The following is a 13,952-nucleotide window of genomic DNA, read 5'->3' on the forward strand; positions in this document are numbered from 1 at the left end:
GGGCTGTATTGGATAATCTTTCCAATTATCAGATAAAGGAATAAATCCTGCCCAGAACAATGAAACAGAAATCGTTCGGCTGTGCTGAGGAATTCTCCTTCTAGTTTTTCTCAGAAATGACTGTTACAGGTGATAGAAGAAGGAAGGCATTCCTTAATATGCTGGTCGCTTTTAAAGCCACTGGTGCACAGCCCACTTTGTTTCAGCAGTCCAAACTGAGAGATTTTCATAATGGCCGTTTTCATGTTTTCAATCTTGGTGAGGCTGCAGAAGACTTTTTACATACTCTTCAGAGTAATCACATCGGCGACGAAGCTCAGTTTGCCTTTTATATTCACGCTATGTCTGTTTAATTTTGGTTGGGGATTGTGCTTACCTAAGAGCTTTCCCTGATTTGGGCTTTCTTCTTCTGCTTTATGTTCTTTTATCTCTATTGCTGTTTTGTTATCTTTGCACCCTTCCTGTGTGGTGACTGGGTGTAGTGTTTAAATAGAAACATGGTAGTATCTTACGGGTTTCAAGTTTTGTTGGTGTTTGACAGTGGCAATGTTTCCTGTTGGCAGGATGGCTCACCATGGGGGGTAGTCTGGGTGGTGTCTTGTACCATCAACAGGGCAAATAATAGGTCCAAATGTAATGCTGCTATGAGTTGGCTAGCCACTCTTAATCCCAATGTGATATTTTGGCAAGAAACCCATCTTAAATCTAATTCTCCTAACAGTGCTAGGCTCCCTTTACCAAAGTGGATTTCTCTGGCTATGTTTGCTTCAGCTAACATGGCTTGTAGGAATGTGGCTATTCTTTTCAGATATACATTGAAGGTTGAGATTATTAATTCTGTTAGGACCCTCTGGGTAGATGGCTTTGGGTCACCGCCCTGGTAGGTACACTAATATGGTCCCATTCTGGATCAAATTGAGGCTCTGCAGCAATTGTATTCTTTTGATTTCAGTTCTAATGACCCTATTATTATGGGGGGGGGGCATTTTAATTTTCTTAAGGATCCTGAAGTAGATGCCTTATGAAAGAAGGTTAGGCAATATAATCCCAAGACAGCACGCTTTATTGCTAGATTCAAGTTCAACTTTGGTCTAATGGCTCCGTAGCACTTTCAATTTCCATTACTTAGCCAATACGCCTGTTTTACTGCCAGGCATAGTGTGGCATCAAGATTAGACAATTTCATGATTTCTCAGCCTTCGTGTGGTCTAGCGTCTTGAATTATTACAAATAGTTTCTCCAACCATGTGGTGATCACTTTGGATTTCTGGTGGGACCGGACCCCTCCCTTAGGTTAAAGGTGGAGTTTTAACAAACACTGTTGTCCAACCTCGATTAGGGTGCAGCAACTTGTCTATTTGTGACAGAGTTCTGTCAGTTTAATATGGATTCTGCCCCTCTTTCCTTGGTGTGGGTTGCTTTTAAGGCTGCATTTCGAGGTCAAATGATAGTGCATTTCGCACTACTGGAGAAAAATAGAAAGAATTTGGTTTTAGCTCTTCAGAAAAAGGTTGATGTTACTTATTTTTCCCTTGGCTCAGCTATGTCTCCAAATTTTCAGTCAAATTTGTGGGAGATAAGCCACTAGGAAAACATGTACCTCAATCTATGATTATGTAAGTGATTAGAGATGCTGACACCTGTTTAATAAAAAGAAGTTTAAAAAAAAAAATTGCGGGAGTTGAAACGGGCAAACAAAAACTTAAGGATTTTTTTTATGAGAGAGGAACTGTTGAGAAGGAGGAATATAAAGCAACACTGTTACAAGGAGAATGAGCACACTGGTAAATTGCTCACCCAGTCAGCCGAATCCAAAATTAACGCAAATGTTGCGAAATCTATAGCGGATCCAGTGCCTAATCAGCTTGATTCTGACCCTCATTGCATTCAAAGATTCTGTTTGGATCACTATTGGGCACTTTGTTAGTCAGCCAATTTTAGGGAGTCCAGCCTGATTTCAGATTTTTTAATGTCAAATTACTATTCCCAGAATGTCAATAACTCAAGGGTCAGATCTCTTGGCCCCGAACTCAGTTGAAGAAATTAAGTTATGTTTGGAGGGTTTTGAGAATGGAAAGGCTGTAGGAAGCAATGGGCTGCAGACAGATTTATTAAGACCCTTTTTCCTGAACTGCAGGGCATATTGGTTAAATAATTCAATGCAATCCTGGAAGGGGGTCATGTACCCATCTCGTTTACGGAAGCAAATGTTATTAGAAAGATAAGTCAGCAGTCTACCCCGTCTCATACCGCCCAATTACCCTCTTAAACTCGGATTACGAGCTTTTAATGAACATCTTAGAGAATAGTGTCATGTTAGTGGCCGCCACTTTGATTCATCCAGATCAGAATGGGTTTCAGGCAAATAGCTCAATCTCAGCCAACAATTTGTTAAAGGCTATGGACTATTTCGCTCAGAATAAACTGCAAGCTGCCATACTGATATCTGACCCTGAAAAAGCCATTGATTTGGTTTGTTGGGAAGTACTGTTTCATACCTTGGGGGCTTTTTTGTTTCCTTCCTGGTTTTAATCTGTGCTTACGAACCTTTATGTGAATGCTTCAGCTGCGATAATAATAAAATTGATTGAAGCGGCAAAATTCGGATTACTCAGGGTCTCAGATAAGAGTGTCCGCTGTCCCAAATTCTGTTTGCCCTGTTTATTAAATACCATGAAAAACACATGAACGTCAATGACTGAAGGAGGCTGTCCAATGCCTATTCTTGCTCTCTGTTTCCTTTTATTGCACTTTTTTGAAGAAGTGATGACAAGAACAACTAAAGCTGTCTAGGGTTAGATCTTAAAAAGCAATGGGCAAAAACAATGCTGTCTCATTAAGACAGAAAATGGCATTGTATGCTGAAAAAAGTTAACATGCACACCAAAAACATGCCAGAGGAAGAGGTGTGGCGCAGCGGCCAGGGTGCCTGACTCCGGACTACAGGGTTCACTGTTCGATCTCCGGTGCCGGCGGCAGGTTAGCCCAGTACCATGTGACTCTGGGCAATAGCTCACTTAATCATCCCGACGGCTCCCAGCGCTGGTACACCACTTCGGAGGTAGCTGTGCGCTTTACAATCGCTGGTATTTCATTTCATTTTTCATTTCATAAAGTTTGCAGACACTTATCTTTTTTCTATTGTGCTGTACCTCATATCCAAGGTACACATAGGTTCAATTTTCCCATTATAAGGATTTACAAGAACAAAAATGCAAACTGATGTGAGCAAAAAGTCAGAACGGTTGCACATCTTACCAGGGGCGTAGCTTGGTCAGTCAGATTAGGGGGTGTAAACTTAAGATTTCCCAACAATCACACTGACATAATTTGTTAAACTACATTATGAGAAGCAGCACACGGAGGGGGGCTTAAGAGGCAGTGAAAAGAGCGAGGAGTGAGGATTCTTAGGGGTATTTAAAACACAATTGTTTTCAAACTAACCAATGTTTTATGGCAGACATGAGAAAAAGAGAGAGCGGAAGTGTGTGTGTATGTGTGTTTTTGTCTGTGTGTGCATGTAAAACTCCAGGGTGAACTCCGACAGATATCCCACCATACCCGACTGAAAGCACCTGCACCCAACTATTCACTACAGAATACATTTTTTAGGGGGGTGTTAACTCCCCAAACACCCAGCGGCAGCTCCTCCGCTAAGGCGTAGGAGCATCGCCTCACAGCTTTAAGAGCAGTGAAGAGGAAAAATAAAATGATGATAACGGAAGGTTATCATTTTATTTTTAGTATTGCGCCTGCAGTTGCGGCGCAGCCAGGTTAGTGCAGGCGGGGCTGGGTTCCTGTGACCCAGAGGGAGGAGGAGTGGTTGCCGTACCTTAAGTGTGCATGACGGATTGGCCGGCCATCTTGGGCCAGCAAAACCGTCATGGGCGCTTTGCATCTTCGTCAGAATAAGAGGGAGAAGGAGGTTCAGGCTAGGTTCGTCCTCCTATATCATTAAAGTACACTCAATTGATCCATAGATAATGGATCATGAGAAACTAGCCTAAGTCAACAGACAGTGGGTTCACCAAATTGGTGAGCCTCAACAATTTAGAAAAGAAAAATGCTTTTCTAGAGTCCCCTCACTCACCCAGGGTTGCCCCTAGGTGACATGCTTCATCATTGGGGCCATCCCAAGCATCTACTGCTTGGGGCGTACTACGACTTGCGAGATTTACGTAGGAGCACTTTTTTGTGTGAAACTATGTGTTGTGCGGTGTTGGGGGAGTGATGTTGGTGTTAGTTAAAAATGCCTAACTAGTGAGTTAAAAATGTATTCCTACTCCTAGCTTGTAAGATAAAAAGGGGTTGATAACAGGAAAAATATAACTGTTATGTGGTTATATTGCCTATTATTTTGTCAACATGTTTCGAGGTATCCCCTAACCTCTTCTTCAGGACAGCATGGGATCCAGCTCCACGTGTACCACTCCGTGCAGAAACCTAAATTAAGGTGAAAAATTAGACTAATAACGTGCGCCTATTGAGCGCACTTGGTTATATACATACGGTTATTGATGAACACGTAGTATTTATATGGTAGCACTAATATGCCCCATGGTCTGTCTGGGTGGAGGGGCCTGTAGGACCTGTTCTCGGCATCCCTCAGTCAGTTTGACCTGTAAGTCCCAGGCTCGACCGCATATTCACCCAGGCTGTAATGCACAGCCTGGGTGAAGAACATGCACAGCCTCCCAGTCCCTCTCTGAGCGCAAAACCAGGGGGCTCAGACCAATCACGCTGCTGTAAGGCAGCATTGTGATTGGCTAGGGGAGTCTGGGAGCCTGTGTGCTTTCTGGCTCCTGCGTCGGACGAAAGGCGGTGGATGGCGACCGGCGACCATCAGGAAAGATTTCTTCTTTATTTATTTTTCCTAAACCCCTACCTCCCCCCACAACAGTTCCCTACAACTGCCACGGCAAACACCACCCCCCTGAAGCTACGCCCCTGCATCTTACACCTAACTTGGAGCAACTTGAATTCTCTGCAGATGAGCACAAAGGTGATCTTTTAGACCCTGCGAGACCTAATCCCAGGCATGAATAGCATTATAGGCCCGTTCTACCACTACACCGATCTTAGACCCAAGAGCAAACGACGGTTGGGGTGTATGCTCGCTACTAGCCAGCGGCTTTCAGTTGGTGTGAACTTTGACCGCAAATAAGGGAAATGCGGAAATGACTCACTCAAAATGAGTGCAAATATACAGTTCACACGTTATTCCCCATTTGTTGTTCCGATATATAAATCAGTCGCAAAACTCAGAAAACACACAATGTAAAGCTTATCGGCACCAGGAGTTTTGGGACTAACTTCTTTCCAAATGGCTCCCCAAAACGAAGCTGCACACATATTCAAAATGTCACACTAACCTCATCTTCATCGTCCTCGTGACTTCTTGCGTGGTGAGCGGCTTTGGGCACATTGGGTTTTACCAGCTTTTTACAAAGTCTTCTTATGAAGATGCCAATGATGAACAATCCAATGTCGGGAGCAAGTAGGCGTACAATGTTCCCAGCGTCCACAAGGCTTAGTCTGTAGAGAGTAGAAGAGAGGGATAATTGGGCAGGGAACTCGTTCACGCCATTAATGCATCTCACATACCATGATTCTATTAGATTCCATTTTGGGGGTGAGGAATTTGGCATCAAAAATATTGACAGAAGAAAAATATAGCTCCAGGAAGGAAACCGGAAAAATTCACCAGTAAGGAAATGAATTCGAGAATGAGGGTTCAAGCAAAAAGCAAGAGAAAGGTATGAAACAGTACGCCACATGGCTTAAGACTGCGCATTACACTAATGCAAAGGCCTTGCCTTATGGTATGCTTTTAGGAACGAGTACAAGAATCATTAATAACACTGCTTTAAAGCTATTTTTCTGGGTAATATGGATGGGATAGATGTCCCAACTGCAGGGAGATAGCATCAAAGGTGAAAAAATAGGATACATGCGAGTATGCCACTAAATAACAAAAGGCCCAATTCACAAAGCATTTTCATGAGTTGTTGCGTGTTTCTGTAAACTAAAATGTGGTTCCATCAGCAACATTTCTTAGTTACATTTGTCCCTAAAACTTCCTTTTTCTTGAATTTCCTCTAAAACTTAGTTTTCCAGCATCAAATCACTGCTCCTCCTCCTGTTGTAAGACACATTATCTAAAGCACAATATACATGGGTGTGGCTTAGGATTGACCCCTGGCCCTTCATTTTAAGTTTATCTTGTTTATCTCAGTTCCATCTTCCTTATTCAGTGACTTTTCTCTCTTTTCTTGTGTTTGTGCAGCTCCAGGATTATAGCTTCATAACTATGTTTTTGATTGGCTGACTTGTATCATTCCACTGCTGACAACAGGAGACTTATTTTTTGTCTTTCAGAGCTCCATGTGAGTGCAGTGCCTTCCTCGCTCTCTTATCCCCTCTCAAGTTTTTAGGTCTCGCAAGAGACATTTTATATGTGGGATTTTCAAAGTGCTACCCACTGTTTTGGCTGGCCTAAACCTTGAGTGCACGATCACATGCACGTGCACAGCTGCTTCCACTCCCCCCTCCCTTCTCTATAGCTTTGGCTCCTTTGAAGCACTTCAAAGGGTCCGCACCCCCGCCCCAAGCGCTCGCGCCCACGCTCCGCCGGGCTTGTTGACATTGTTGTGCACTCGTGCTTTCAGTTTTCCCTTTCTCCTCCCACCCTGCAAGTCTCTGTCTTGCTGCCCCCGCCCGACACCCCTCCCCACCGTCACCGCTGGTTTAAAAGGTAGGCTCCTTTCAGAGTTTTATTTTATTTATTGACATTGTTGTGCTTGTACGTTTGAAACCCAAGTATGGAGTTTCCCCAATCCATCTTGCCAGAACGCATGCCTTCATTTATATGTTCACAGTGTGATTTACGATTTTTTTAATTTACTTGAAATGTTTTGTTTGTGGCGCTGCCTTTCTGCCCTCTGTGCCACTCGTTTTCCATCTTTTTTTGTTCCTTTCTGCCCTCTGCTCCTCTCGTTTTTGTGCCCGTCTGCCCTCTGTTCCACTCTCGTTTTTGTGCCCTTCTGTCCTCTGTTCCACTCGCAAAGGGTCCGCTCCCCCGCCCCAAGTGCTCGCACCCACGCTCCGCCGGGCTTGTTGACATTGTTCAATCCATCTTGCCAGAACGCATGCCTTCATTTATATGTTCACAGTGTGATTTACGATTTTTTTAATTTACTTGAAATGTTTTGTTTGTGGCGCTGCCTTTCTGCCCTCTGTGCCACTCGTTTTCCATCTTTTTTTGTTCCTTTCTGCCCTCTGCTCCTCTCGTTTTTGTGCCCGTCTGCCCTCTGTTCCACTCTCGTTTTTGTGCCCTTCTGCCCTCTGTTCCACTCGCAAAGGGTCCGCTCCCCCGCCCCAAGCGCTCGCGCCCATGCTCCGCCGGGCTTGTTGACATTGTTGTGCACTCGTGCTTTCAGTTTTCCCTTTCTCCTCCCACCCTGCAAGTCTCTGTCTTGCTGCCCCCGCCCGACACCCCTCCCCACCGTCACCGCTGGTTTAAAAGGTAGGCTCCTTTCAGAGTTTTATTTTATTTATTGACATTGTTGTGCTTGTACGTTTGAAACCCAAGTATGGAGTTTCCCCAATCCATCTTGCCAGAACGCATGCCTTCATTTATATGTTCACAGTGTGATTTACGATTTTTTTAATTTACTTGAAATGTTTTGTTTGTGGCGCTGCCTTTCTGCCCTCTGTGCCACTCGTTTTCCATCTTTTTTTGTTCCTTTCTGCCCTCTGCTCCTCTCGTTTTTGTGCCCGTCTGCCCTCTGTTCCACTCTCGTTTTTGTGCCCTTCTGCCCTCTGTTCCACTCGTTTCCCTCTTTTTTGTTCCTTTCTGCCCTCTGCAACTCTCGTTTTTGTGCCCTTCTGCCCTCTGTCCCACTCTCGTTTTTGTGCCCTTCTGCCCTCTGTTCCACTCGTTTTTTTGTGCCTTTCTGCCCTCTGCTCTTCTCGTCTTTTGTGCCCTTCTGCCCTCTGTGCCACTCGTTTTTGTGCCTTTCTGCCCTCTGTGCCTCTCGTTTTCCACTCTTTTTTTGTGACTTTCTGTCCTCTGTTCCACTCGTTTCCCTCTTTTTTTGTGCCTTTCTGCCCCTCTCGTTGTTTGTGCCCTCTGTTCTACTCGTTTTTTTGTGCCCTTCTGCCCTCTGTGCCACTCGTTTTTCCTCGTTTTTTGTGCCTTTCTGCCCTCTGTTCCACTCGTTTTCCCTCTTTTTGTGCCTTTCTGTCCTCTGTTACACTCGTTTTCCCTCTTTTTTTGTTCCTTTCTGCCCTCTGCTCCTCTCGTTTTTGTGCCCTTCTGCCCTCTGTTCCACTCGTTTTTGTGCCCTTCTGCCCTCTGTTCCACTCGTTTTTTTGTGCCTTTCTGCCCTCTGCTTCTCTCGTCTTTTGTGCCTTTCTGCCCTCTGTGCCACTCGTTTTCCACTCTTTTTTTTGTGCCTTTCTGTCCTCTGTTCCACTCGTTTCCCTCTTTTTTTTTTTGTGACTTTCTGCCCTCTGGTCCTCTCGTTGTTTGTGCCCTCTGTTCCACTCGTTTTTTTGTGCCCTTCTGCCCTCTGTGCCACTCGTTTTTCCTCGTTTTTTGTGCCTTTCTGCCGTCTGTTCCTTTCGTTTTTCTGTGCCCTTCTGCGCCACTCGTTTTTTTCCCTTTTTTGCCCCTTTTGCCCTCTGTCCCACTCGTTTCCCCACCGCTGTGCCCCCTGTGGACCCCTTCCAACACTACATATTCACCAAAGGATTGTGTGTGTGGGGCTTGGTGTGTGTGCGTGTGCGTGTGTGTGTGTGTGTGCGCGCGCGTGTGCGTGTGTGGGTTTGTGTGTGTGTGTGTGTGTGTGTGTGTGTGTGTGTGTGTGTGTATAGATGCAATAGGTCTCGCCTTTGCTAAAGCTATTGGCATTGTAAATGACTATGCCATTTATTTATCTGTTTTAAAAACCAACCCATAAATAAAAAAGTTTGTCGTTTACAATACCAATAGCTCCAATTTATGCAAAAGGCGAGACCATTGCATTGTAAATACTTTTTTTGATAATTCAGTAACTTATCAATGGTTTGCAACACCAACTGGTGTTACAAACCAAGCCATTGATACATCGTGTTTCACAATTGCGAGGGAAGCCCCTTTGATGCCCATTGCTATCGGCAATTCAGAAAGAGTCAGTAAAACCATTTTACAGTCTGGAAATGCTTTAATGAATTGTTGGCATAAACTCTGCGATTCTGAAAAAAATGCAAAATGGCTTTGTACATCAGGCCCTTAGTTCTCTTCTAATGAGACTCTGAAAGACCGTTGAAATAAAGCCTCTCAGAAGTGCCTCTTTGATATCAAGCCGACACCCTTATAATATGTTCGGTCTATGCTAAACCCAGACCACACCCAGAAACTACTGGATTCATCATAAAAACACCTGGACTGAGGCTCTTCTTTCTAATCTAAAGCGGGGCGCAAATTGAACTCTTATTTAGATTCTGGCATGCAGTACAACATGAATGCAATAGATTGCAAAATCTCATCTTTCACCACAAAAATGGTTTGCATGTGCAGACGTCAGACACGGTCTACTTGAAGACTAGCTTTAGAAAAAAGCTGGTGTGCTGTACCATTCTCTCAGGGCAGCAGGGACATTAATCCACCCTGGGTAATACCTTAGTAGTGGGAATCCAAGCCAGCCTGCTGCTTCTAAAGTGTTAACAGAGGCAGATGCTCCTCTCGCCCACATGAAAGTACAACATGAGTACTCCTGCCAAATTCACAGCACTGTCTCCTTTTCAATTTTTAATAAATGGCAGTAGGTACAGATTGACATTAACAAAGATAAATACTGAATGGGCCTAATCTGTTTATTTACATAAACCCGAAATATCACAGGTACAAACCCACCACTCAAAGATTTTCTAGTTAACGACCGATGCACGTGATTGTCAAGAGTACTTATACATCAAGAAGTGCAAAAATGCTCTTAGTCAGAGGAGGAAAGAGAAAGCAGCATTCTGGTACTTTACGTTTCTAGCCTTATTTTACAAATGCCAACACCGAAGAGTCTTTATGTATCAAGGTCCAAAGGTGGTGAAAGCATTGTGCTTTGCCAACCAACAGGGAAAGGACAATCAGAATATCATTGATGCTAGAATGGTAAGCTGCATCTGTCAAAGTGATTGAAGAGCTGTAGCTGAAGAAAAGTAGGGTTTGACCCCCTTATCATTTGGTTTCTGCACATTTTACACTCAGATTCCATGAGTAGATGGAAAGCTGCAGACAAATTTATCACCACCATCGGGACCGTGCCCAAATAACAGTGACCTGTAATAATGCCTACACATATACGCTATCATATGAATGTTCCAGGGAAGCTAAAAGCAGTAGCGGTTGCTTGGATATATTTAGGACAACCAGGGTATTTGAAACAGATGATGCAACCTGGGTCTGTTAAGATAGCACACCTTTTTTAACCACACCTTTAAACTACATCAGAAGGTCAAACAGGTCCACCAAGGCCACCTTGACAACTACAATTCCTGGTGGCATCTAAGCTATCTGTGAACCTGGAGACCCTGTGTACAAGTCTAAGCCACGATACAGCGTAGAGGAAGTTAAATCAAGAAAGAAAGGCAGATGTAAACCAGCATTTGCAATGCAATAGGTCTCGCATTATAAAAGTGTGAGCATCTGGCATTGCTAAGAATAATGCAACACTAGCTATTGGCTTTTTAAATGATAAATAAATGCCATTATGTGTTTTTTTATAAAATAGATTAAAAAAGGCACTGTCATGAACAATGCCAATAGCTTAAACTTTTGCAAATGCGAGACCTATTGCATTGCAAATGCTTGTGTTATTTATTTTTGTAACTTCTTTATAGGAGGGCCTGGCACCAGAAACTGGTGCCAGTCTACACGCTTTTCCAAACACCTACCTCCCTGCATTACCTACACATTCACCTTCCTGATTACTTCTTTTTATTGTTCATTATTATAACTTCTTGCACACTTCTACTGGGTAGCATGATTTTTCCAAACTCCCTCCTGCCACCCAATCTATGAATTATTTTTCTTTATTTCTATTATTTTCACAAGGGTGCTGAAGCAGCACAGTGCTACAAAGCTGCTCATTTCTATTCCTTTTCGTGGCAGCCTTGCAAAGTTATTTTTTAACATTTGAGAAAGGGTGGTAGCCATCTTGTAAGAGTAAATGAAAGTAAAAGTGGCAGCCAGTGCGTAAGTATGCACACGCACACACATGACGATCTTTCTCCCTTTTACATCAAGAAACACATTCAAAGGTAGTCACCATGCCTGCAACGCACATGCACAACAGCCATCGGTGGAGACTGAAAAACATTTCCAAAGCCAATAGATTTCGAGGGAGAGATCTACTGACTTTGCCAGGGCTTGTTTTATTCTTGGGGACTCATGTCACACAAAATCCTATCGCCACTTTTTCTATGTTAAGGCGGAGCAACAGGCATGCACAGGGAGAGGAAACGTTAGGCACTAATGTTACAAAGGGTGGAATTTCAAATATTTTAATGTTAGTATTTCACCTTCTGTATTAAACATGTTCCACTGAAACTGTTCTCATTATCCTGAAGCTCGATGGCGCTGTGATCACTGGATACACCACTGGATTGACACCTATGTCATTAACAAAGGTATTTTACTCTGTCGTGGGCAATCTATTCTCTTCCCTACCTTACTCGCCACCGGATTTGGAACTTCCTTCAGAGGATTTTCTATTTTCACCAAACTCTAAATCATCCTCTTACTTGATGTGGACTGTGACCCAGTGGATCTTCTGTAGGGCTGGGAATATTATGGTGCCTCTTTTAAGACCCATGAAGAGGCAAAACTCAAGCCTTGGAACCCTTTCCATATCTACTGAATTATGGGCAGGCAAATGTTTTACCTTCCTCTGCAAAATGGGAAACATTTTGGTATATTCACACCGGTAAAATAGGAAAAATGCTTCCGACTTTGCCTCGCTCAACTGAAAGAAACTTTTCCCACCTGTTGGTGAGTTGTCTAGATGCATGATTTCAAAGTGTGACGTGGCAGAAATCCTGCAACAGGAAAACTGCCGACCTCCAGCTATGACTGGGAGAGCCTTAGGTTTCGGCAGGGAGAGGCCGGCATGCACTCTGGAGAGTGCATGGGGGTGGGATGGAGCCATTAGTGCCAATATTAGCAACACTCCCCATCCCCCATACAGCAATCTCCTGAAGAAATAAACAGACAAGACACCTTTTTTCGTGGAGAAAATTGCTGCAGGTTTATTTGCCTACCAAATATGCCAACATGGTGGGTTATTTTACGGGCGATCCAAGGGCAGGCAGCCCCTCCACCGCTGCCCACCCGCCTGCCCACCTGATGAGCCAAATTACACCGTGGCCTTAGCCAATTGGTGCTTACCAATTTTTGGGGAGGGGGTAACCCCTCCCACCGGTGGACCGCCAGTCCACCCCATTACTCACGCCCCCGAAGGGGGCGGTGAGTTCCAGGCAACCCCCGGTTGCTCAGGTCCACAACCGCCCGTAGGACTAACGGGGCGCTGTCGCTCCTCCAGGGTCCAACGCGAGGACCTCTCTGGGGATATTTGGCCTTTGCACCCTTGTTGTGCTCCTGAAGAGGGTACCCCATGTACCTTTCAGCCTCTTGCTTGCCCTGTAACTCCGCCACAGCTTTGGGTGTGGCCACTGTCACAACCAGGGTCCCCCACCAAGGCCGGCATTCTTACCTACATCCTGCTGATTCCTGGACCTCTCCCAGGTCCAGCAAAACAATTCCATGCCCACTCTTGACAGGTGAACCCCTCTTCTTCTGGTGCATCACAGGGGTGCCCTTGGTATACTCAAAATTTGCCTGTACATAATACACTTACCCTGTCTTCCGGCCACTCCCCTGGGTGGCTCGGACGGAAGTACCTTTTAAAACATTGGGATTCAAATCGTCCCACCTGCATGATGCGCTCCGCTAACAAGCCCGCCCAGAACCCTGAGCTTGCTGCCCCTGCAAAAGAGTGACTGCAAAAGCGCCTGCCAGGACCCGCATTGCCTGACATATTTAATAATGCCTTCATTACGGGTTCAACCCAAAATTGGTAAGGGGCGTGCTGTCAGCCAGAACCAGGAAGTAACCCTCTCCAGAAGGGCCAGCTAGAAGGCGACCAAACCCACTGGGCCATACCACATATCTCCCAGTTTGATGCAACCAGCAATACCCTCCCTTGCTGAGCCCGGGCCAGTTTTGATCTTCTCACTACACCCCTGATGGGAGTGCCACACCATCCAGAATTCCTCGGCCAGAAATTGGGAAAGTAGTTCCATTGTTAGCTGACAACTCCCAAGGATAATTTGCTTAACTGAAGCAACTGGTAACATGCAATGATTTTGGACCTGGAGTAAAATCTATGAGCAATGTACCTGCCCCCTCCTAACTATGAATGCAAACTGTGCTCTGGTAGTTGTCCGTATTTGTGATCCAACCCCTCAATTTCAGCACTATTGAGGTAACAGCTCCCTTTTAGGACTGACAAACTCCCGCCCCAGCTGACTGAATAGTGCCTATTCGTGTGTAGCTCATAACCCTGAGTTTTTCCCGAGGTGTACCAGGATTATGCTGAATCTTAGCTTACTTCGCTGCTGAGTGCCCCACGCACAATCACAGGTACTTCTCTGCATTTTCCGTTTCTGGCTGCCAAATTTGAATGACATTGCAAGCACCAATCCTGGGCGAATAAAAGGAAGCATAAATTGACAAGGGACTTTGGCCTATTCTTCACCCCCTGTGTAGTGCTCTGGACTGTTATGAAAAGCGTTAATAAGGCCTTACAATCATGTGTATCAGATCCTCTTGTGATACACATCCGCTGGGCAGCTGATATGCTCCCTATTTGTAGTACCTTGTGGTTATTCAATGATGCCAACAGCGAGGCCATTGT

The 13,952-nt window shown here is 44.7% G+C and overlaps 1 protein-coding gene across 1 annotated transcript in view; it reads right to left on the minus strand.

Annotated features, from left to right (window-relative positions):
* LOC146812454 (piezo-type mechanosensitive ion channel component 2-like) overlaps positions 1 to 13,952 on the minus strand; it is a 711,007-nt gene that overhangs the window by 681,563 nt on the left and 15,492 nt on the right. Inside the window, exon 4 of the mRNA XM_085619448.1 lies at positions 5,373 to 5,535. Coding sequence (XP_085475574.1) covers positions 5,373 to 5,535 — 163 coding nt within the window. The remainder of the gene's footprint in view (positions 1 to 5,372; positions 5,536 to 13,952) is intronic.

Source organism: Triturus cristatus, chromosome 7 (assembly GCF_964204655.1).
Source record: "Triturus cristatus chromosome 7, aTriCri1.1, whole genome shotgun sequence".
In the NCBI taxonomy this organism is placed as follows: Eukaryota; Metazoa; Chordata; class Amphibia; order Caudata; family Salamandridae; genus Triturus; species Triturus cristatus.